This window comes from Biomphalaria glabrata, chromosome 17 (genome assembly GCF_947242115.1).
Source record: "Biomphalaria glabrata chromosome 17, xgBioGlab47.1, whole genome shotgun sequence".
NCBI classification, from domain to species: domain Eukaryota; kingdom Metazoa; phylum Mollusca; class Gastropoda; family Planorbidae; genus Biomphalaria; species Biomphalaria glabrata.
Window position 1 is genome coordinate 18,337,804 of NC_074727.1, and position 24,039 is coordinate 18,361,842.

General features: G+C 37.9%; 1 protein-coding gene across 1 annotated transcript in view; it reads right to left on the reverse strand.

Moving 5' to 3' along the window:
- LOC106061088 (uncharacterized) overlaps window positions 1-24,039 on the reverse strand; it is a 32,206-nt gene that overhangs the window by 2,261 nt on the left and 5,906 nt on the right. The window contains exons 2-7 of the mRNA XM_056015889.1: window positions 23,592-23,722; window positions 15,430-15,508; window positions 4,554-4,658; window positions 3,907-4,076; window positions 3,618-3,717; window positions 2,067-2,175 (exon numbers count right to left, since the gene is read on the reverse strand). Coding sequence (XP_055871864.1) covers window positions 2,067-2,175; window positions 3,618-3,717; window positions 3,907-4,076; window positions 4,554-4,658; window positions 15,430-15,508; window positions 23,592-23,722 — 694 coding nt within the window. The remainder of the gene's footprint in view (window positions 1-2,066; window positions 2,176-3,617; window positions 3,718-3,906; window positions 4,077-4,553; window positions 4,659-15,429; window positions 15,509-23,591; window positions 23,723-24,039) is intronic.

Below are 24,039 nucleotides of genomic sequence, written 5' to 3' on the forward strand. Positions count from 1 at the left end.
TTACGTCAGGGATGATATAACAATACAAGGTAAGGACAAGTCTAGCCTGCTATTTACGTCAGGGATGATATAACAATACAAGGTAAGGACAAGTCTAGCCTGCTATTTGCGTCAGGGACGATGTATATTCCTCTTCAAATGAATGAAGCAAACTACTTTGTATTAATAACAAAACTAATTTACTATCTACTACAAAAAATTGTATAGGCGCCAACTTGCTTGAACTGACATAAAAGAGAGCACCTGGCAGCAGGCTGCTTCGAAACAGCTATGCATCGATTACAAAGGCCGCGCAATACACGCTTGAGACCAAAAGAAAATCCACTGCCGAGGACAGACGTAGACGGCCTTATATACTACGAAAAAAAAAGTAACTAGTGACGTCATTTCTTTATTTCCGAAAAGTTAAAGTTCTGTTTATTTTTTTCTTATGAATTTCTTTATAAAGCAAATTCCTGAGACTGAGCCCTTGTGTAGTAGCATTGCTGCGGACACTCGTACAAGATCTGCGACACTGTTTCGACGCCCTGTCCACAGTGTCGGCATCGAAACCGAGCAAAGTGGAACGTCACGTGAGAATACCGACCATACCCTTCAAACCTGCATACTCCATCAAGAATCCAAAATAAGACAGTTGTCACGTACACTATGACCATATATGGTAACATTTTCGGGTTGTTTGCCGACATAGCTTGACATAGCTGGGAAAAAAACCAAGCATGTAATTAAATGAACTCCATTGGTTCCGAAAGTTAATTGTTGTACATTAGACTGCAATGATTGGTTGGTCTGGGAGGGGTAAGTTGTTGATCACGTGATTACGAGCTGAAGTCCGGATGAAGCGTGTAGCTCCCAGCCAGTCTTGTCTCGGAAGTTGTAGTGTTAACATCTAACTTGTATGTAACGTGAAATTGAGAATATATATTTTATTTGTATCAAGACTCATATATACTGTTGTGTAGATTCAATTCAAGTACATTTTAACCATTGTAACTATTTGTGAATAGTGTTTTCAAGTTATTAATTAAAGTAATTGTTTTTGGACGAAGAGAAGTTTCTTCATTGAATTTAGAACGTACTTAGATCATATTTGTCAAGTAGTAACTCCTAGACCTAGACGATCCTCTTATCAATTGGCAACATTCTGTATGATCGTATTATCAACATAGATCTGTCTACTTCTATACGATCATCTTATCGAAAGATCATTTCAAGATCCTCGGCAATCACGACCATTGATGGTGCAATATAGTTCCAGTCTGATCGTGACAGTAGCACCATCTTAGGTTGTGACATCAACACCATTGATGATCGTGACAACAGTGTTCCCAAAACACCATAACAGGAGAATAAAACTATATGACCTTGAAACTACATTGCATTTGGTCTCAGATATCGAACTATATATCTGGACCCTCCAACATAATAATGAGATCGCAAAATAAGAAGTAGAAATATATAGATCTAGATCTATGTTATTGTAGAAAAAAATAAAAATCACCACCAAGTAAAAATTTTGTTTTTCACATTCTAAATGCTATTGATGAATATTTGCTTTCGGCCTTCTACTTTCAAAATTGTTTAAAATTTAATCTAGATAAATCTATGTCGTAATTTGATGTAGATAAATCTATGTCGTAATTTAATGTAAATAAATATATGCCTTAATTTAATGTAGATAAATCTATGTCGTAATTTAATGTAGATAAATCTAAGTCGTAATTTAATGTAGATAAATCTAGGTCGTAATTTAATGTAGATAAATCTAGGTCGTAATTTAATGTAGATAAATCTAGGTCGTAATTTAATGTAAATAAATCTAGGTCGTAATTTAATGTAGATAAATCTAGGTCGTAATTTAATGTAAATAAATCTATGGCGTAATTTAATGTAGATAAATCTAGGTCGTATTTTAATGTAAATAAATCTATGTCGTAATTTAATGTAGATAAATCTAGGTCGTAATTTAACGTAGATAAATCTAGGGTCGTATTCTACAGCACGCCACGTTTCTTTTTTTTCGGGGGGGGGGGGGAAGTCACATTCTGGCTAAACTAATTACTTACTCAATGTATCATTAAAATTAAACGGTTGAGTGGGTTTCATTGAATCATCAAACTTTCTCAAGTAATCCTTATGCCAGGCTGGGTGACAGATGTTGTAAAAGCAAATGACCTAAAAAATAGCATCAATGAAGAACTAGCATAGACTATTAATAATAGACAATAAGAAAGTCGTTTCAAAATGTAAAGAAATTTGTTAAAAATCGTCACTTTCTCATCAGTTATTTTATTCTCTACCTCTTTTTCAAAGCTTCTACCAACTCACTCCGTCTGTCTGTCTGTCTAGTAAAAAGTTTCTACACGTTATTTCTCCGGCACCCAATCTCGGATCAAGCTAAAAATTTGCGTAATTACTTCTTTTACATGACAACACAAGAATAAAAAATAAATAGCTTATTAACTATTGATAATTAATTGTTTTGTTCGCTATCTCGAACAAGGGAAAGAAGTTGTACTTGACTAAAGTGTTGGTATAAACTGAATTAGTCCCTTTTATAGCTCGTCGTCTGAGACTTTGTGAACACAACCTCAAAAATAGGGCGAGACTATAGAAATAATAGTTTAATATTCCTTGTTCATAGGTTTTCTTAGTTGGCCTCTTTCGGTCGTAGAACGACTGTGGTTTATCTCGTAGAACACTTTTTCATAAGGCTGTGGAGCCCTATTTTGGAGAGACACTCCCTTCCACAACTATCGCAGGTTAAGGTGGCTTTCGCTATGGTGGTAGAGGAGCTGGCCATTTTTCGCATTGTACGTTTTTCTTCCAGAGCTGAAGCCCTTGTTTTTTCTCTGTCCAAAGCTTTCTTGGTCACTGTCTGTCTCCATCTGATGCGGTCTAGAGCTATGTCTTCCCAATGGTTAGAATTCATGTTCACTGATTTGAGGTCCCGTTTAATTACATCTATGTAACGGAAGTGTTGATGGGCTCTCTACTAGCAGAGGGATTACCGTGTTGGTTTGAGAAGCCTAAGAAGGCTTTAGCCATGTGTTCCAATTCAGGTCGTTCCCTCTTTTTTTATTTTATAAATTTTTTATATGGTTAATTTATATCTATCACAAAATTTAATTACATGACTGATCCAAACTAATTGATACAAGTTCGTTTAATAGAAGCTTTCTTTTTTTAAAAAGTATTTGTTAAATATATTTTCTTGTTTCTTTCTTCTCTTTCTCCAAATGTCAAGCTGAGAAACTGTGAGCTGATTTCGATAGCAAGTTGGCGAGTTTTGTGGCGAGATTTAGCTACTTCCGCCACTGTCATATGCAAACATTTCAGTTTAGTGGCGAGATTTAGCTACTTCCGCCACTATCATATACATTCTATTTCCCCACAATGCATCAACAGAAATTATTGAAGCTATTGAATATAACACCTCCGTCCCCACCCCCCTCAGTTTTGTTCACTCCTGAGGACTTCTACTCAATGATATATCTATTTAGGCTGCAGCCTCTATTACTATATCGACAGCAAGCAAAAGGCGAAGACAAGACATTCCAAGACAGACCATCCAAGACAGACTTTCTAAGAGATGACTTTCCAAGTGTCTACACTACCTGCAGACGTGTGTAGATATACGCAGTGTCAGGATGTCTCTCGTAGATTTTGTATGGCATCATGATCCCATTGAAACCCCAAGAAGAATCTTCGTGGTACCTGATCCCAAAGAAATTAATAGATAAATATATAACTTGTGCCAAGGGAAAGAACATAATTTAACAAGATAATAATAGATTCAAAAATAAATATTTGTTCCATTTGTTTTTAAATCCTAGTCTTAACACTTTTTTTTTTTGTTCGTGGTTGGATGTCTGAAAAGTATCAGAAGTTCAGCGGGTATTTTACCAAAGATGATCGAGAAACCTCCTCAGGAAGGTGGAGCCACGCCTCGCCATCATGATGCCCAAGTTGATACTGCGGGGCCACACGTCATACCAGGGCCAGTCGTAGCAAATGACAGCGGGGTACCTCATCACGTGATCGGGGGGCGGGCTTGTCCAGAAAACATCTTTGTCCTAAAAATATTTATTTGCAGAAACATTTAAAGTGATTCGGGGAGGGAGGGGGGAGAAATGGTAAGTCTGCAGTGATTGATCTTAGGTTTTCGTTTTACTCTTGCAATTATACTCTCTCTCCACTATTTCACACTACATTGTCACACACTCACATTCTACCCCCCCCCTCTCTCTCTTTTTCTCTCACACTCTTAGTCTCTCTTACTCTCTGTCTCACCCTAAGACTCTCTATTTCTTTTTTTCTCTCTCTCTAGCTTACACTCTCATCCATTAAATGTTTAATTCCCTGTTTTTAATGTGAGTCTATGGCGATCTATGACCAAAAAAAAAATGTTTTATTGAGAAAGGCAAGTTAACATTGAGACCAGAACAAACCAACAAACAAAATCTAAAAAGTTGAACTAATACCCCGAGTCCCGAGAATAGAACGAATATATTTTGCAGTTTAAATTCTCCAATCCTGAATGTTTCACTCACCTGGTAGACCCCGCCATATTTTAACAAGATGTAAGAGCGCAGTATGTCTGACTGGTGAGCTAATACCTTCACTCTGTTCATGAAGACTGTGTCCGCTCTGTCTATCTGAGGGAGAGATAAAAAAGTAATAAGAACAGTACATCGCAGATAAAGATGTACTAAGAACAGTACATCGCAGATAAAGATGTACTAAGAACAGTACATCGCAGATAAAGATGTACTAAGAACAGTACATCACAAATAGAGAAGTATTAAGAGGCTGTCAAAGTGCCTATTTGAGGCCGTTCAAGTTTCCAGATGAGAGTGTCTAGGTGTGGCTGTTCAAGTCTCTATATGAGGCTGTCAAAGTGTCTAGGTGAGGCAGTCAAAGTGTCTAGGGGAGGCCGTCAAAGTGTCTAGGGGAGGCCGTCAAAGTGTCTAGGTGAGGCCGTCAAAGTGTCTAGGAGAGGCCGTCAAAGTGTCTAGGTGAGGCTATCAATGTGTCTAGGTGAAGCTGTTCAAGTCTCTATATGAGGCTGTCAAAGTGTCTAGGTGAGGCTGTCAAAGTGTCTAGGTGAGGCTATCAAAGTGTCTAGGTGAGGCTATCAATGTGTCTAGGTGAGGCTATCAATGTGTCTAGGTGAGGCTATCAATGTGTCTAGGTGAGGCTATCAATGTGTCTAGGTGAGGCTATCAATGTGTCTAGGTGAGGCTATCAAGGTGTCTAGGCGAGGCTGACATAGTTTCTATGTGAATTTCATTTCTTCCTCTGGTACAGGTGACAAATTCATTAAAGAAAATCATAATCCTTGAAATTTATTTTTTTCCACCGCTTTTCAATCTTAGTCAATCTTTTCAATCTTTTCAATCTTAGTCAATCTTTTCAATCTTAATCAATCTTTTCAATCTTAGTCAATCTTTTCAATCTTAGTCAATCTTTTCAATCTTACTCAATCTTTTCAATCTTAGTCAATCTTTTCAATCTTACTCAATCTTTTCAATCTTAGTCAATCTTTTCAATCTTAGTCAATCTTTTCAATCTTACTCAATCTTTTCAATCTTAGTCAATCTTTTCAATCTTAGTCAATCTTTTAAATCTTAGTCAATCTTTTCAATCTTAGTCAATCTTTTCAATCTTACTCAATCTTTTCAATCTTAGTCAATCTTTTCAATCTTAGTCAATCTTTTAAATCTTAGTCAATCTTTTCAATCTTAGTCAATCTTTTCTATCTTACTCAATCTTTTCAATCTTAGTCAATCTTTTCAATCTTAGTCAATCTTTTCAGTCCTGTGGAACAACCCACTTCTTTTTTTTTTAAATGAAGTCGGTAACTGAAACCAAAAACCGGAAACCCAACCGGGCTCATAGTGTAGGAATCTACCAAATTTCTCTAACTTTTGGGGGCCGCCATAAAAAAAAAGCTAAAAAGATTCTAGAAATAAAAAAATCTCCCTTTGGGTCAGGATTTTGTGATTTTACCATTACAAAAGAGATACAAGACACCGATAGCAAAGACAGACACAAACACTCTTTTGTTCCCCTGACAATCAAATCATTAAATAAGAACACTCTATATCTATAAACTTTACACATGTAAATTATGAGTGAGTCAGGTGGGAATGTACATTTTGTTTTTTTTAATGGTTATAATGTTTTGTTTGGTGTAATGCACAAATTGTAAGACAAATTTCCTTACGGACAGTAAAGATTATTATTATTATAATAATTATTATTATGACAATCTCAAAGCAAGAGTACAATTATATTTCTTAAAGCACTCTTTCAAAATATTGGTTTGAGTTTAATCTTTTAGAGCAACTTTCTGTTAAACATTATCTTTCAGGTACAGTCCACTAATAAATTCTCCCATATTAAAAACAAAATAAGATATGGCAGCCTTATGGTAGCTTACACTCCAGAGCGACTTCTAAATTGTTATCAGGGTCAGTTGTGTACCACGTTTCATTGACTGAGTTCATTAGACTTAAGATTTACAGTCAGAAGACATTTTGTTTTGTAATCTGCTGCAGAATGGTTTTACTTCGATGTTTCTCACACGAGAGCAACGATTGTGTCTATACACAGTCACAATTTTGAGATGTTTACTGAGGAAAAACAAGGGCAGAGAACCACTCGTTTAACACAAAACGCTTTGAGTAGACAATGGCTAGAGTTGAGACAAAAACTTCCTGGTAAAAAAAACAAAACAGAGACGTGTATAAAGTAGATTTTCATACATGGCAGAAAAACTTTTATAAGTAGCTACTTGTTGGTGTATCCGGTGTACAGACTAAAGGAAGTAGACTGTCTATCTAGTACAATACCTCTATTCAAGTCAGACATTCATGGAACCTGAACACAATCTCAAAAACGTCACAAACGATTTCCCTATAAATTAAACATTTGATGTACTAAGAAAAGAATTACTAGCACGTTGAATGCATGTCGGGAAAACTTAAGTTTGACCGTTATAATTTTTCAAAGTAAAAAAAAAATAAAAAAAATTTAAATGTGGCTATAAATAGCATGGCGTAGTCAGCCGTTGTGTACCGATAAATGAGTTGTTTATCTATCTTTTTAACAGAGGTTAATTTAGAAAAAGTATCAGACAATGAGAAATAGCTGTAGATTAATGTACACTTCTAGTACTTTATTACAGATGACACAGACCGAGACCAATCGTTATAGAAGGCCTCAACGCTGACCTGCAACGTCACAACCCGTGGGCAGATTAGACCAATTAGCTCGTTGCCACATCACGTGTCTGTACGATGTGACAACGAGCTATTGGTCTTGCCTTCCCAAAGGCTGTGACGTTGCAGGTCAGTGTTGATGCCTTCCACAACGACTGGTCACGAGCTGACACAACAAAAGAACTAATTCGTTCGTATTGGGGAATCTGAGATCAAGGTCGGTATTGAGAAGAACCAAATTGGTCAGTGGGTTTGCAAGAGATACATAATGTATTGATTTATATCAGTGATCGTCCATTAACTCTTTCATTGAGCGTTACTCTCAGCGGCTAACTTGGTATATAAAATGTATTTCTTATTTATTGTCTTTTTTATGTTAAACTTTATTTCTTTTTCTTTTTTTAATTTTCCGGATATGAGAGTGATTGTTTTTTTGTTTGGTAGTAAATTATATGCAAGACAAACACGTTTTTTTTTTAAATAAAAAAATAAAAAAGACAACATTGTATTAGTAGTTGCTCTTTTTAGTTTATTTCCCGGGATCCTAGATATTTAAATTAAACAATTTCTTAGTGCTTTTTTCTTCATCTTTTATGAAATTGTACGTGGTTGAATGTGTTTAAGTTTGTGATTTTTCAATATTTATGGATTAAATGTTTAATTAAAAGGTTAAATTTTTAAGTATATCTATTTTTAAATGAATTTTGTTTTTATATATTTCCCCTTTCCGTGGTAAGTTCAAAATTAATAAAAAAAAATAATTTTTTGAATGATTTATTTTATTTATTATACTTTTGTAGCCGATTCATTTTCCTTTCAAATAAAATCAAATATGTTAGACAATTCAATACAATGAACAAGTTACGTTAGTTTTAGTAACTCTACCCCTCCACCTTTTGAAAATTTGTGGTAATTTCGGAAAACTAAAGTTTTTTAATCAACTTAGTTCGCACTGAAAGAGTTAAGTGCCAAGCCTGCGCCCATTTATAACCATTTGACCGACGGGAAGGATTTTACCCACATGCCAGGAGTGAGAGATGGCTTTTTCAACCATCTTCTGTTCGGAGGTTCCCTATCCTCTAGAGTCTAGAGTCTAGATGATCATTTAATCACACCCGTTATTGTGAGACGCAACACCTTGAGCCAAGCCTGGGTTCTTGCATTCCAGTGAGGTCGGAGACCGAGCCCACGAAAGGTCTCTGCATATTCCTGTAATGTACCGCCCCTAACCGTGAGAATGCAATCACCACATAGCGTGACACCCGTGATCTGGACGCTTCATAGTCCTTTTAACGGTGTTTATCACCTATGAAGTCGGACGATCGTCTTCACAGACAAAAAAAAAAGGCACGTTAGCGCCCCATCTTTCTCAGGGAGTGCAGAAAGCTCCGTCCGCTGGGTCGAGGCAGATCGTCTAGAAGCGGGCATCATGTAAGAGACTAGAAAGATGGTATGACACTCAGGGAAATTAGACCGTTCAGACATGAGAAAAACGTATGGAATTGTTCTGTAGTCATGTTGATCTTTTAGCAAACTCCCCTTACAAAGAAATATAAACGTATCGCATAGTATACTTAGAAAATATGGTAGTTTGTAATATTTTTATTTCATAACGGCTTATCTTTATATATTTATTATTATTATTTTATAACCGCTTATCCTAATATACTTATTATATTTTTTGGTAAACATTTGTAATAATGTCAATTTTACATAATTGCCCTAGTAAGACACTAGGTGACGCATTTGACAAGTTGAGAAACTCTGTCTTATAGGCAAAATTTTCTCTCTCTCTCTCTCGTAACCAACTAAACATTTATCTTTAAGATGAGGGTCTGTGTCACCACAGCTTGATTAGTTTAAGTCTAATGGTTCAAACCTAATGCCCCAGCTGTTCAGCATGCAGTTGTAACAGATGGCGCTCGAAATTCCTTGTCGGATATTAAGAATGAATTATCTAAAAATGCTAAATCAGTACAAACTCCAAACTCCAAAGAGATTGACTGACAAGAGGGGGAATACCAAATAGTAATGAGTCCTTGTCGACCCAATGTAAATCTACTCTCTTGGTCGTATTAGCATTGAAAGGGATCTGAATGAACTAGTGCAACTAGTCCGCCCTGCTACCATTTAAAGACTGCATACCAATGTTGCGTTTAGATTGCTGGGCAGCTGTAGGCTATTATTTAATGTATTACAAAGAACTTTTATCGTGTAGAATAGATCTACTTGACTTTGACGACACAATGATTTTTTTTTATAGAAACTGTTCTACAGCTTAGTAGGAAATTGACGGCTACTGTGTTTTCCCTAGAGTTGTTTCTTCTCTTACTGAGTAGATCTGGTTCATAAATGAGGTACACAGTGACAAAAGGGAAAAAACTTGCTTAGTGTTGTGACACGGTTACTATGTGTGCAGTGGCGTATCATCCATGGCGCGAAGGGGTTCAATGAACCCGGGCTCACAAGCAATAGGGGCCCACAGCTGTGGCGTAGCAACCATGGCGCGAAGGAGCTCATTACGCTTGAGCCCATGCTCAAGGCCAGTTGAGGCCCACATTAGAAGTTAGGAAGAACATTTGTTTGTTCATTTGAAACACTTTTAAGTCGTTTAATTCTGTTAAGAAGTTGTAAAAATGTTGACTTTTAAGACACTATTACTTATATGCAGTCCTAACTGAATCGAACGTTATGACACAATTACTTTTCTAAGAAAAAGGTACGATCTTTACATTGGAATGTCTTTACATTTAGTTTACTCATTTTTTGTCACACTTGTGTAGCAGGCAGTGGTTACGTCCTTATAGTCCTCGCAGTACTGGTGTGATATTTACTTGAGTAGCAGACAGTGGTTACGTCCTTATAGTCCTCGCAGTACTGGTGTGATATTTACTTGAGTAGCAGACAGTGGTTACGTCCTATAGTCCTCGCAGTACTGGTGTGATATTTACTTGAGTAGCAGACAGTGGTTACGTCCTATAGTCCTCGCAGTACTGGTGTGATATTTACTTGTGTAGCAGGCAGTGGTTACGTCCTATAGTCCTCGCAGTACTGGTGTGATATTTACTTGTGTAGCAGGCAGTGGTTACGTCCTATAGTCCTCGCAGTACTGGTGTGATATTTACTTGTGTAGCAGACAGTGGTTACGTCCTATAGTCCTCGCAGTACTGGTGTGATATTTACTTGAGTAGCAGACAGTGGTTACGTCCTATAGTCCTCGCAGTACTGGTGTGATATTTACTTGTGTAGCAGGCAGTGGTTACGTCCTTATAGTCCTCGCAGTACTGGTGTGATATTTACTTGTGTAGCAGGCAGTGGTTACGTCCTATAGTCCTCGCAGTACTGGTGTGATATTTACTTGTGTAGCAGACAGTGGTTACGTCCTATAGTCCTCGCAGTACTGGTGTGATATTTACTTGAGTAGCAGACAGTGGTTACGTCCTATAGTCCTCGCAGTACTGGTGTGATATTTACTTGAGTAGCAGACAGTGGTTACGTCCTATAGTCCTCGCAGTACTGGTGTGATATTTACTTGAGTAGCAGACAGTGGTTACGTCCTATAGTCCTCGCAGTACTGGTGTGATATTTACTTGAGTAGCAGACAGTGGTTACGTCCTATAGTCCTCGCAGTACTGGTGTGATATTTACTTGTGTAGCAGACAGTGGTTACGTCCTTATAGTCCTCGCAGTACTGGTGTGATATTTACTTGAGTAGCAGACAGTGGTTACGTCCTTATAGTCCTCGCAGTACTGGTGTGATATTTACTTGAGTAGCAGACAGTGGTTACGTCCTATAGTCCTCGCAGTACTGGTGTGATATTTACTTGAGTAGCAGACAGTGGTTACGTCCTATAGTCCTCGCAGTACTGGTGTGATATTTACTTGTTGTTACGTGCGCATTTTAGTGTAAATGTGGAACGGTGCAAATGCGTGTTGAAAGGAGAGGAGAACAAAATTGGAAAGATAGAAACGAAATAGTGTTCTAGTGATCATGGACATTAAATGAGTTCTAAACAATGTCGTTGTTGTTTTAGTATTAATGTACTGTTCAAAGAATCTTATCTTAGAAAGGAACGTAACACTTGAGTAGCAGGCAGTGGTTACGTCGTATACATCTACATTATCTGGCCATCACCTAAATTAAAATTTAACTTAACACTAATAGTCCAATATTTAAACTACATGCTTACCTATTACTTCCTAATGTGTCTTAAAATTAATAGATATTAATTAAAAATATCGTTTTATCCCGTGCTTTTAAGAATGTGCGCTTATAATGCTGTCTCTAATTCAGTCACAAGAAGCACCCGCACATGATTTCCAACATCAATTCGGTCCAACACCAAGCCGTGTTTATGCCATCTCCCATTTCGCTCGAGCCTGTCACACAAGTCCTGGGTTGGATCCCCATACTAAATGAAATATAGAAGTTAAATGTTTTCTTGGAGGTTCAGTGAGTGCCTATTTAAATTATTCCCATAGCGGATTCCAGCGGTGGTTGATTTTGAAACCAATACGATGCAATGCCCACTCATTCATATCGTATGACCTTAAAACCATCCATTCGAAGTTTGTTTCTTTGTTTTCTTGCTGTGGTTGTTTTGAAACCAATATGATGCCAATGCCCACACATTCACATCGTATGACCTCAAAACCATCCATTCGAATAACTTTTTTTTTTAAAGTTACGATCTTTACATTGGAATGTCTTTGAATTTAGATTACTCATGGTTTGTCACACACTAAATTTGTCTTATTGGCTGGAGGGGGGCCCACCAAGATGTTCTTGAACCCGGGCCCACCAAAATGTTCTTGAACCTGGGCCCACGGGTATCTTGCTACGCCACTGTATGTGTGGTCAACCGTGACACACGGACAGGTGTTGGTTATCGGAGAGTTAGGGGACTTGCGTGAAGCGACGAGGGTGTTGAAAATATGCAGAAGGAAGTCATCTAGCGGAGTTGGTTATCTGTAGATAATGTTAGCCTTGTAAACATGTTATGTTTGAATGCTTCGCAATAAAAGGCAGTTTATACTTAAAAGGACTTGTTTCTTCACACTTAGCACCATAATTTGTGTTATGTGTTTATTTTGTTTTATTATAATGTCTGTGTATTTCTAAGTGTGAGATTAATTATTGATGACCTCAATATCACACAAACGTTCATGCGAGCTAATCCGCTGATATTAACAATCTGTTAGAAAGCTGACATTAACTCACTCTGTCTCGATGGATTCTTTTAACGCGTTTTTTTTTTCTCTTCCATTTGCTATTCTAGAATCAAGATGAAATCTCGCATAATCATTCGTTGTTGAAGACAGCACATGAATCAATCAAAAAATTAACCAATCAGTTAATCAATTAGTGGTAGTGAATTAATTTTGTTTTTATCTAAAAAAAAGGGGGAGATAAACGATATGGCAGCAAATGGACGGTCCTCTCCCTTTACTCCAAATAAGCTTTGTTGTTTTTTTTTAAGCTATTTGTTTTCATAATTTCTGGTCTTGCTGGTCAATCACAATTGGTACATCATTGCAAAGGAGACGCAGACCTAAGAAGAACGAATCCATCATATTGGCGAGAGTAAAAATCGTATGTTAAGTCTTCAGACTGGCGACACTGCGAAGTAAACAGTAGTGCCCAATCCTTTTCGACGAAGTGGTCATTTGGTGGTAGTAGTGGTCACCTGATAGTAATAGTGGTCATTTGGTAGTGATAGTGGTCATTTGATAGTGGAAGTGGTCAGTTGTAGTGATCATTTGGTAGTGGTCATTTGGGAGTGAGAGTGGTTATTTGTTAGAGGTAGTGATTATCTGGTAGTGTCAGTGATCATTAGGTAGTGGTCATTGGGTTGTCGTCGTGGTGGTAATAGTAGTTATTTGGTAGTGGTAGTGGTCATTTGGAATTAATATTGGTAATATGGAAGTGGTAGCGGATGTGTCCCGCGTGAGTCAGTTTGAGAATCACTGTCTATTGCCTACGTTGTAATGTTCTTTGTAGTTTAGGTAGAGACAAGTGGTGGTTAAGTAGCCCCCCCCCCTCCCTCTTTATTTTCTCAAAGACTAGAAACCACGCATAAGACAAACACCAAACTGATCAGTGACGACAGCAGACGTTTACCCTGAGAAGTAGGTCAGATATAATCTCATCTTTAAAGGGTTGTCAACATTAATTTTAACTCTTGCGGACTGCAAAGCAAAAATGCCAAATTAAATTAACTCTGCCCACCCCCGCCCACGCTACAATACACCACTGCTTTGCAAGCGATTGCATCCAATAATATTTCTGAAAGAATCTTAAATCTGATACCGTAGTTGGTCACTACTGATGGCTAGGTTCAGCAAGGGGAGGTGAAGGTCTCTAGGACAAAGGAAGTAGATCTCACTCCTTTCTATGGCCAAGTGTTCAAGAGAGCAGTGTGGCCAGCACAACGACCTGCCGTCTGTATTTTTTTGTAAAACGGAAGTTACGTTTCATGGCACTGATCTGCTGAAAGCACGCAGTAAGAACTAGAAGCCATTACCTTGATTTAAACCCAGATATTTCAGTATAACTAGAACTCTACAAGTCCATCACCAGCCCCAAGTTATACTAATGATCTAGCTATTACATGTGTACTCTGCTGTTTTTTTATCTTCATAAAACCTCTATTCAAGTCATAACGTCATGGAGGGCGGAACCTGGACGAAGATCTCAAAAACGGCTCTAACGACTTTTCTAGAAATTGATGTACATCACTGAAGATAGAATTACTATCTGGTTGACCAAACGGGGGAAAAAAGAAATATAATCAAATTTGGATAGAGACCTAGATCTAGAAATATATTCAACATCGGTTTTGAAAGGACTATCGCGTTCTTGAAAGGACTATCGCTTTCGGAAATTTCAGAATGCAAAGTTATTCTTACTGAAAAGTTTAATAAATTAATCTTTGGGAAAATTTTGCTCATTGTCTTCTAAGTCTAGATTTAAAGAAAAAAAGAATGAAATATGCACAATTGTTTTTTTAATCTAACATTCATTAATTTTTAAGAGAAAAACATTACAATGCATGAAAGGGGTAGTCTTTTTAGTAGATGACAGTGTCACGGATTCCATACCCGAATTGCATCAAACATTTTTTTTAATAATTTTTTAAAAATATTTTATTATAATTGAAGTGTAACAATGGAGGTATTGTCCTTTATTTAAAAAAAAATGATTTTCTTGGTTTAAGTGAATAATACATTTTATAATTTTCTTGTGTAATATTTTGAGAAAATATAACGATTCCTGTTTCTGTGCTGTATTGTATAGGAGTGATTGTTGTTTGTTTGTTTGCGAATTAAGCGCATAATTATGCAGAAAAACAAATCATACATGCCTCCAGTCTTGTCATTACGTCCTTCACCTACGTAGACATCAGGTAAACATCTGGGGAAATTATATGGTCCACCCGTCGCTCCAGGGGGAACATCATCAAATTTATTTGTTTTATTTTCCATGTTTCGGATGTTCCTTCACAATTGAAGAATATAACATCCTAGTCCAAATCTCACCGCAGAATTAGCGAGGGGATCAAGGTTTCGATACTTAAATGATCAATTGGTGTAGAACCCTAGGGCAAAGGGGCCGATGAAGACCCAATCCTTCATTCCAGGCCACTGAATGACATTTCGTTGGTCAAGGAACTGAAGAGTCTTCTGTCCACTCCTCAATCCATCCTTGAGTCCTAAAATCTCTAACTGCTACTAATATTAGTTGGCGTTGAAACCTATGTGGTTAGTCATTGTGTTGGCTACTGCATCCCGTATTACACATTAGCAAATGTCACACAATCTGCCCCGTAGATTGCTAGAACACTGGGGAACTAGGACAATTTCTTATAAGGATTAGTAATGTTTAATCGAACACAAAGCAAGTCGTAAACCCGTTCGATCATGTTGATAGTAAATTATTAGAAAAATGATTATGTTTGCTAAAGGTTGGAAAAGGAGGGATGATTTTAGAGAATGACATACCGCGCCAAATGTAGCATTATGTGCAATATGTAATGTAACTTTTCATTGTCCAGTAACATTAAAGTCATCACGTGAATAAAGAAAAGTCCGGGTGTACGCTATGCAATATGTAATGTAACTTTTCATTGTCCAGTACACATTAAAGTCATTGCTTGAATAAAGAAAACTTGAAGAAAATGAAAAACTACCTTTGTTAACTTACACGAATAAACCTGACGTTTTCCTGGGATAAGCGATCCCACCATTCACCTGCAGGTATCTGGTTCCCATGGACATAGACTCTGAAATTGAAAGATACAGAGAAATATGTTAGGACATAGATACATAGAGAACCAGTTACCCATTAGAACTGGCTGGACTGAAAGGCGCCCAAAGATCCCGAAATTAAAATTCCAAGTCTTCACCAGAAATCGATTCCAGGACCACGGGTTCGGAGCCAAGCGCTCTACCTCTCAGCCACCGCGCATCCGTTAATGCAAACTAAGAAGTGTGTAAATTAAAACTAAGAAGTGTGTAAATTAAAACTAAGAAGTATGTAAATGTACAAACTAAGAAGTATGTAAATGTACAAACTAAGAAGTGTGTAAATGTACAAACTAAGAAGTGTGTAAATGTACAAACTAAGAAGTATGTAAATGTACAAACTAAGAAGTGTGTAAATTAAAACTAAGAAGTATGTAAATGTACAAACTAAGAAGTGTGTAAATGTACAAACTAAGAAGTGTGTAAATTAAAACTAAGAAGTATGTAAATGTACAAACTAAGAAGTATGTAAATGTACAAACTAAGAAGTATGTAAATTAAAACTAAGAAGTGTGTAAATGTACAAACTAAGAAGTATGTAAATGTACAAACTAAGAAGTATGTAAATGTACAAACTAAGAAGTATGTAAATGTACAAACTAAGAAGTGTGTAAATGTACAAACTAAGAAGTGTGTAAATGTAAAAACTAAGAAGTGTGTAAATGTACAAACTAAGAAGTGTGTAAATGTACAAACTAAGAAGTATGTAAATGTACAAACTAAGAAGTATGTAAATGTACAAACTAAGAAGTGTGTAAATTAAAACTAAGAAGTATGTAAATGTACAAACTAAGAAGTATGTAAATGTACAAACTAAGAAGTGTGTAAATTAAAACTAAGAAGTATGTAAATGTACAAACTAAGAAGTATGTAAATGTACAAACTAAGAAGTATGTAAATGTACAAACTAAGAAGTGTGTAAATGTACAAACTAAGAAGTGTGTAAATGTACAAACTAAGAAGTATGTAAATGTACAAACTAAGAAGTATGTAAATGTACAAACTAAGAAGTATGTAAATGTACAAACTAAGAAGTATACAAAAAGCCAGGGCTGGGCGACTGAATAGATATGGCTTTTACACAAAAATGAAGTCATTAAATGTTTTGCTTTAAGACAGAAAGAAAAAAAAATGGCCGTTCACCAGGGCTTTAAAAAGTCTAAAATATCATGAAATCGGATTTTCCATATCTTTTCTACTTTTTTTGCGAACAAAACGGGAAGGACAGATGGACAGGTGAACAATACAAAACTAATAGCAGCTATTCCCCATTCAGAATCCTCTAAAAACGCCGCATTTAGCGGTGCGACCTTGTATTTGTTAATTATTGTTGATCAGATTAAGTTAACGCTATGACATGCTCAAGATTAATATTCGATCAGATTGTTTTTATATTAAATGAACATATTGCTTCAGGCGATATCCTGCCTTATTGGGTTAGCCGGTAAATTGTAGATATTTTTCACAGATTATGTCAACAGAATAGACATGACCAGCCTAACAGATCGTTGAGATTATTGCTTTAAATTTGTCTCTAAACGTAAACTAAAAGATTGTGTTCGAACCAGGAAACTGGTAAGCTCCCGGTTTATAAAGATTCAAAATAACATTACAGTAGAGTGGTGACTAGAGCGTCGTTTATCCGGAAGGTGAAATATCCGGGCAGCCTCTTTTTTTGTGTGTGTTTTGTTTTACAGTGCGGTATCTAAGTGGTCTTGTTGGTGTGCAGCGAAAGATCAGCAATGAAATCTCTCTCCATAAATGTAGTCTACTACGCATTAGGCTTTGTTCCACTGTACATTTTACTTTCATTTTAGCTTTACCTACGGTGCAATACCCTCGTATGAATTTTATTCATTGTTGTTGGTGAAATGAACCGTTTTATAATGTTCAGCTTTCGGTTACCCGGACGATTGATTATCCGGACAGCCTTTTCCCCCAAAATGTCCGGATAATCGAAATTGTTACTGTCAATTGCCAAATTATTTTTTTAGTCAATATTTCTTATTCACCATAAAAAAAATCAATTTAAAAAAGAGCAATAGAAAAAAAAAACTTTTTTAAAACCGAAGCTAATCTTAGGAGTAGTAACCGCTAATTACTACCAATTATCTGAAAATGACAGGGTTTAGCTCCCTTTCTGCTATATATAAAACAAAGCTATTTAATTAATTAACTAATTGGTTACTTTTGGGATTGATTCGTATATTGTTATCGACTATGAATAGTTTTGCAAAATTTTAACTTAATCCGAGAATGGGAAGTGGGAGAAAAAAAAACGCGTCAAAACGTAATAAGGGGACTAAATTCATTTATATATCCACATCTCTCATTAAGTAGCATTTATTTCTCTTATTTCGAAATCAAAGAAAATAATTAATCACCAACAGTTAATTAATTATTTTTTTGTATTGGTTCATGTCTTGTCAGGTTCAATGAATAATTGTGCAAAGTTTAAACGTGGTCCGAGAGTAGGGAATGAGAGAACAAACGTGTTCCAACTTTTACCAGGCAGACAGACAGACAGACAGACAAAGTGAGTTGATGTAAGCTTTGTAAAAGTAAACATAACTGCTCTTCCTTGTTCATAAGCCTAATAACTTATTGCTGTGCACTCCGCTTTGTGTGAGTCTTAGCACAATTTTATAAATGAAATGAATTGATTTATTTTTATAAATTTCGCTAAAAAGTGGTTTAAAAAAAAAGTTATCCTGGTAATTGTATGAATTAAATTCATACTTATGATAAATGTAAAGCTTAGAGTCAAAACAAAGGAATCGAGGTATAAATATGTGACGACAACAGCCCTGTAGTAATTATTGTCTCGGATACACACAAACAGGGACCGCAGCCTCTGGTGACGCCAGTCCATTACCCGTAAGGTGTCTGTAAAATGTACAAATATGAATGATAGTCACGGCAATGAAAGCCTGAATGTGGCTCACAAAACGAATGCGATTTGATTAAATGATCATCCAATTGATGTAGATTCCTCGGGCAGAGAGGGCCGATAAAGAGCCAATCCTTCATTCCAGGCCACTGAATGACATTCCGTTGGTCAAGGAACTGAAGAGTCTTCTGTCCACTCCTCAATCCATCCCTGAGTCCTAAAATCTCTAACTGGTACTAATATTAGTTGGCGTTGAAACCTATGTGGTTAGTCATTGTGTTGTCTACTGCATCCCGTGTTACACATTAGCAAATGTCACACAATCTGCCACGTAGACTTGCTAAAATACAGGGGAACCAGGGCACTTTCTTTTACGGATTAGTAATGTTTTTAATCGAACTCACGGCATGTCGTTAATCCGTTCGATCATGTTGATTGTAAATAAGAGGACGAATGCTTATGTTTGATAAGGAACTATGACCGCGCCAAATGCACATTCAGAATCCAGATATACGTCACAAAGCTATCGACTTTCAATATTGTTTTTTGGTTTAAAGCTGTTTTTCTCAAACTGTATTTCACGGAACCCTTGTGTTCCTTGAGACCTAAATAGGTATTCCGGGAACTACGGGAATAATTAACTAGTGGACCACGACGTGAGTTAATCTCTACAAACAAATAAGGAAAATGTTCCGCTAAATATTCAGAATGTGCGAAGTGTTCCGTTAATGAAAAAAGGTTTAGGTAACGCTGGTTTAAGGTAAGGTAACCATCGTTTCTAGATACAAAGAGTGTATTCAAAAGTTTCGATATAAAAGAAATCATACCAGCAGTGGCGTAGCTAGGAATTTGCCATCATTTGGGGCCCCGGGTGGGGGAGCTTGACCTCTTCAGAGGCCTTTGCATTTTGACATTCGACATCTGACATGAGATAATGGGGTAAATTTAATTATTAATGTAAAAAAATCGAATTTGGTGGCCCCTAACAATTGGGACCCTGGGGCACTGGCGGATCCAGGGGGGGGGCGGTAGGGGCGATCGCCCCCCCCACTCGGCCGACCCCCCCCCCGAAGGGGGGGGGGCGGACGAACTTTAGTATAGGATTCACACAATTTGTATACGAATTTATTACTTATGTTAAAAATATATACTAATTATTTCTATTTCAACCTATTTTTACATAATTTCGCCCCCCCTCTAGTATGTTGGCCGATTTGGTGGGGTCGGGAGGGGGCGATGGTATCAATCCCGCCCCCCCCCTTAACTTTCGAGTGGGGGGGGGCGGTCCAATTTATTGGTAGAAATCACAGCCTGCTAACAAAATCAATTAAATATCTATATCCTTGTTATTGATATTTTAACCGATCTTTATATTATGTCGTTCCCTGTTTGCCGATTGGTGGGGGGAGGGGACGAATACCTCTTCTTCCCTTCCCACCTAAACCCTTTGAGTGGGGGGGGGCGGTCCGTTTTTATTGAGAAATCATAGTTTGTGAACAAAATTAGTTGAATTAATATATAAATTTTATATTATGTCGCTCCCTTTCTGGTATTTTGGCCGATTCGGTGTGATGAGGGGGGGGGGGGCGATTGCATGTACTGCCCTCCCCACTCTAGCCCTCTGAGTGCTGGGGGGGGCGGTCCTTTTTTTGTGGAGAATCATAGTTTGTGAATAAAATTAGTTGAATATCTATATAATATAAACTACGTATTGATATGTGACCCATTGTAAATATGTCGTACCACACTCTAATCTCAAATTGTATCATTAGAAAATTTAAATGAAAAAGGGTTGTACCATGTGGGAGGGGCGATACATGCAATCGCATTTCCCCCATCGGACAAATCAATACTTTTTCTTTTTGTATTATAGTTAAGAAATTACAAAATTTAAAAAATCTGTCACTAATATAATTTATATATACTATAAATTAAATTTTTATATCGAGTCGCCCCATACCTATTCTTTAATGCCAAATGCAATCTTTAGCAGAAATTAGTAAAGGAGCGAGGATTAATCGTTTTCACTCTACCGCCATTCCCATTTCCAGACAGAGTTTTTGTAATTTCACATGAAGTTATCATAAGTATTTTAACAAAGACTTTGCATTGGAAAAGTTAGAATTCAAACGAAATTTTTCAGTATAAGAGTCATGATTGAGATGAGTTCTAAACTCAAATAACTTTTTCATAGTCGCCTTTTCCCAACCTTTACTCAATCTGATATTTTTCTAGCTAAATAAATTTGGGACTATAACTCACAATTTATGCTAGAGTTTTCTTGAATACTATTTATCGAATTAGTTTTTTTTCGGCGGCGATCCTCAAAGCAAAAATCTATATACGTGGGGTATCCTATCTTTTCAAGGAACAAATCGGTTTTATTTGCAATGTATTATGGGCCTATAAATTCATATTAGAATATTTTTCAAGTACAACATTATTCGAAAGGTCGTTTTTTAATAGTATGAATAATGAGCTTCAGGTCAGGAGAATGCGTTTCTACAGTGAGGAATGCAAGAAAACGCTTTTGGCGTCGGGGCTTCGCCCCGAACTCCATTTATGAATAATTAGTTGTAGATGTCAGGAGAATACGTTTCTGCAGAGAAGAATGCAAGAAAACGCTTTTGGCGTCGGGGCTTCGCACCGAACTTCATTTATGGGTAATGAATTGTAGATGTCAGGAGAATGCGTTTCTGCAATGAAGAATGCAAGAAAACGCTTTTGGCGTCGGGGCTTCGCCCCGAACTCCATTGATGAATAATGAGCTGTACTTGTCAGGAGAATGCGTTTCTGCAGTGAAAAAAGCAAGAAAACGCTTTTGGCGTCGGGGCTTCGCCCCTAACTACATTGTGAAGAATGAGCTGTACTTGTCAGGAGAATGCGTATCTGCAGTCAAAAAAGCAAGAAAACGCTTATGGCGTCGGGGCTTCGCCCCGAACTCTATTGATGAATAATGAGCTGTACTTGTCAGGAGAATGCGTTTCTGCAGTGAAAAAAGCAAGAAAACGCTTATGGCGTCGGGGCTTCGCCCCTAACTACATTGTGAAGAATGAGCTGTACTTGTCAGGAGAATGCGTATCTGCAGTCAAAAAAGCAAGAAAACGCTTATGGCGTCGGGGCTTCGCCCCGAACTCTATTGATGAATAATGAGCTGTACTTGTCAGGAGAATGCGTTTCTGCAGTGAAAAAAGCAAGAAAACGCTTATGGCGTCGGGGCTTCGCCCCTAACTACATTGTGAAGAATGAGCTGTACTTGTCAGGAGAATGCGTATCTGCAGTCAAAAAAGCAAGAAAACGCTTATGGCGTCGGGGCTTCGCCCCGAACTTCACCAGAGAACCTTATAGCGCTGCCCCAGTTGTTTTGGTTTTCGCCGAAGGTTGAGAAATGCTGCTTTTTTTTATTCTCATATTTATATATATACATATATACATATATATGTGTGTGCGTGTGTGTGTGCGCGCGCGCGCTGTATGCACGTTTATGCGTAGGGTTAGGGTTTACTGGGCGTTAGGGTTAGGGTTTGGAAAAAAATCGCCCCCCCCCCACTCCAAAGTTCTGGATCCGCTAGTGCCCTGGGGGGATTATCAACTTCTCCCCCCATCCCCCCACCATAGCTACGCCACTGCATGCCAGAAGCATCAAGACAATTCGAACGACCTTCATGTGAAGAAAACAGTGTCTTTAAGGTAACCTGGTCGTGTGGTATGAACTGTCGTCACAATGATCCTAAGTTTGAATGGCATCCCTTGCAGTCCTGCTTCACCTTCACCGATCCCTTAGTCTGGGGCACCACACATGATCTCTATTCTCTAGACCGTCTCCTTCCATTCGTCTTTTTCTTTGGCCTTTACTAGAGTCTCTTTCTATTACAAACAGGACGGCTGCCTTGCCTGCGTAATGCGTTCGATGGATGTTCCGGCCTGCTGCAATCACCCGACGTCCCGCGGGAAATTTGGTCTAGGATGTAATCTTTAAAATGAAGGAACATTCGAAACAATTAAAAAAGAACAAAGAGACTCATTCATTCTTTAATGTTGTCATCGCTTTCTCGATCTGCTTCTCCTTAATTTCCCTGGTACTGTTCCCTGCAGGAACCCTTTATGAGCCCTGAGGAACTCGTGACATGGCTAAGACCTAATAATCTTCATTTCCATAGGAACGTCTGCAGTTTGTAAAACAAACAACGGAGAATCTGCGTATCAATTACCTGTCAATTCTGTACCATTTTACATCTCGAGGGGTGATCTTTTCACTTTGCTACTGTGTGTGATTAAAAAGGGCAATTCTTGATACACAGCTGCAGTCGAAGGTCAGACATCTGTAATCACCAGGCGCCGTTGTACTTTCACCCTTCTTTCACCCTTCTTTCCACTACAGTTGTGTATGGCATCTGCAATCCGGGAACCATCTTTTATGCTCGCTCTCCATGTGCATCTATCCAGTGCTACTTTTCCCCAGCTGTTATTGTCGATTTTGAAAAGCTTCATGTCGCGTTTGCATACATCAGTATACCTAAGAAGTGGACACCAGCGCCTATCCTGCCTTCTGTTAGTTAGATCATCATGAAGAATGTCTCGCGAAAGTCGACTTCCACAAGGCATTCTTCACCTGTCAATATTCTGTACACGTTTTAATTTCTATTAATAGATCATCTTTCGTGCTTATAGTATGCTCGGTGCAGGGGAGGAGGGGTATTTCGAGAAGCTTGACGTGCTGCCTTTGGGCGCTCAGCAAACAAAACTCTGCTCGAGAAAGATCAATCGTCATAGAAAGCCTTTACACTGACCTGGAACGTCGCAACATGTGGACAGTGAAAACCAATAGCTCGCTGCCACGTCACAGGTCTGTACAACGTGGCAGAGAGCTATTGGACTCCACTGCCCACAGGTTGTGACGTCGCTGGTCAGTGTTGAGGCTTGCTCTAACTATTGGTTCTGGCACGAGTTGGCATCCGAATTCAAGCCCCCTTGCTAGGTGGCCAAGACGTAGCCAAGTGGTTTTGGCCTCTCAGCCACACAGACCATAAACAATAAAAACATATTTTAAGACTTGGGTTAATATATCTATAACAAGCCAATCTGGCAAGCGCAAAATGGGCTATATACATATCACAAGCCAATTGGATAAGAGTGAGAGGCGTGACCTTTGACTTTGTAACAGAGCTCACCTTTGAAATCCGCCAATGTAAAGCGCTGACAGAATGCTGGCGTAGTTGCTAAATGTCCAGTTGACCACTTTGTTGTCCTCACCATCCAATGTAATGAAGTGACTGATGGACGGGATCACCTCGTCTGGGTTCTGGTGAGACCAAAGCGTAAACAAGTTAGGACCTTTTTTTAGTAATGTTTAAAATATTTTGTTGTTGTAGAGATTAAATGATAAAACAATTGGTCGTTGAGCTGTCATCCAGGTGACTAAATCACTCCTACAGTGTTTCGTCTGTCTTAGTGACTAAATCACTCCTACAGTGTTTCGTCTGTCTTAGTGACTAAATCACTCCTACAGTGTTTCGTCTGTCTTAGTGACTAAATCAGTCCTACAGTGTTTCGTCTGTCTTAGTGACTAAATCAGTCCTACAGAGTTTCGTCTGTCTTAGTGACTAAATCACTCCTACA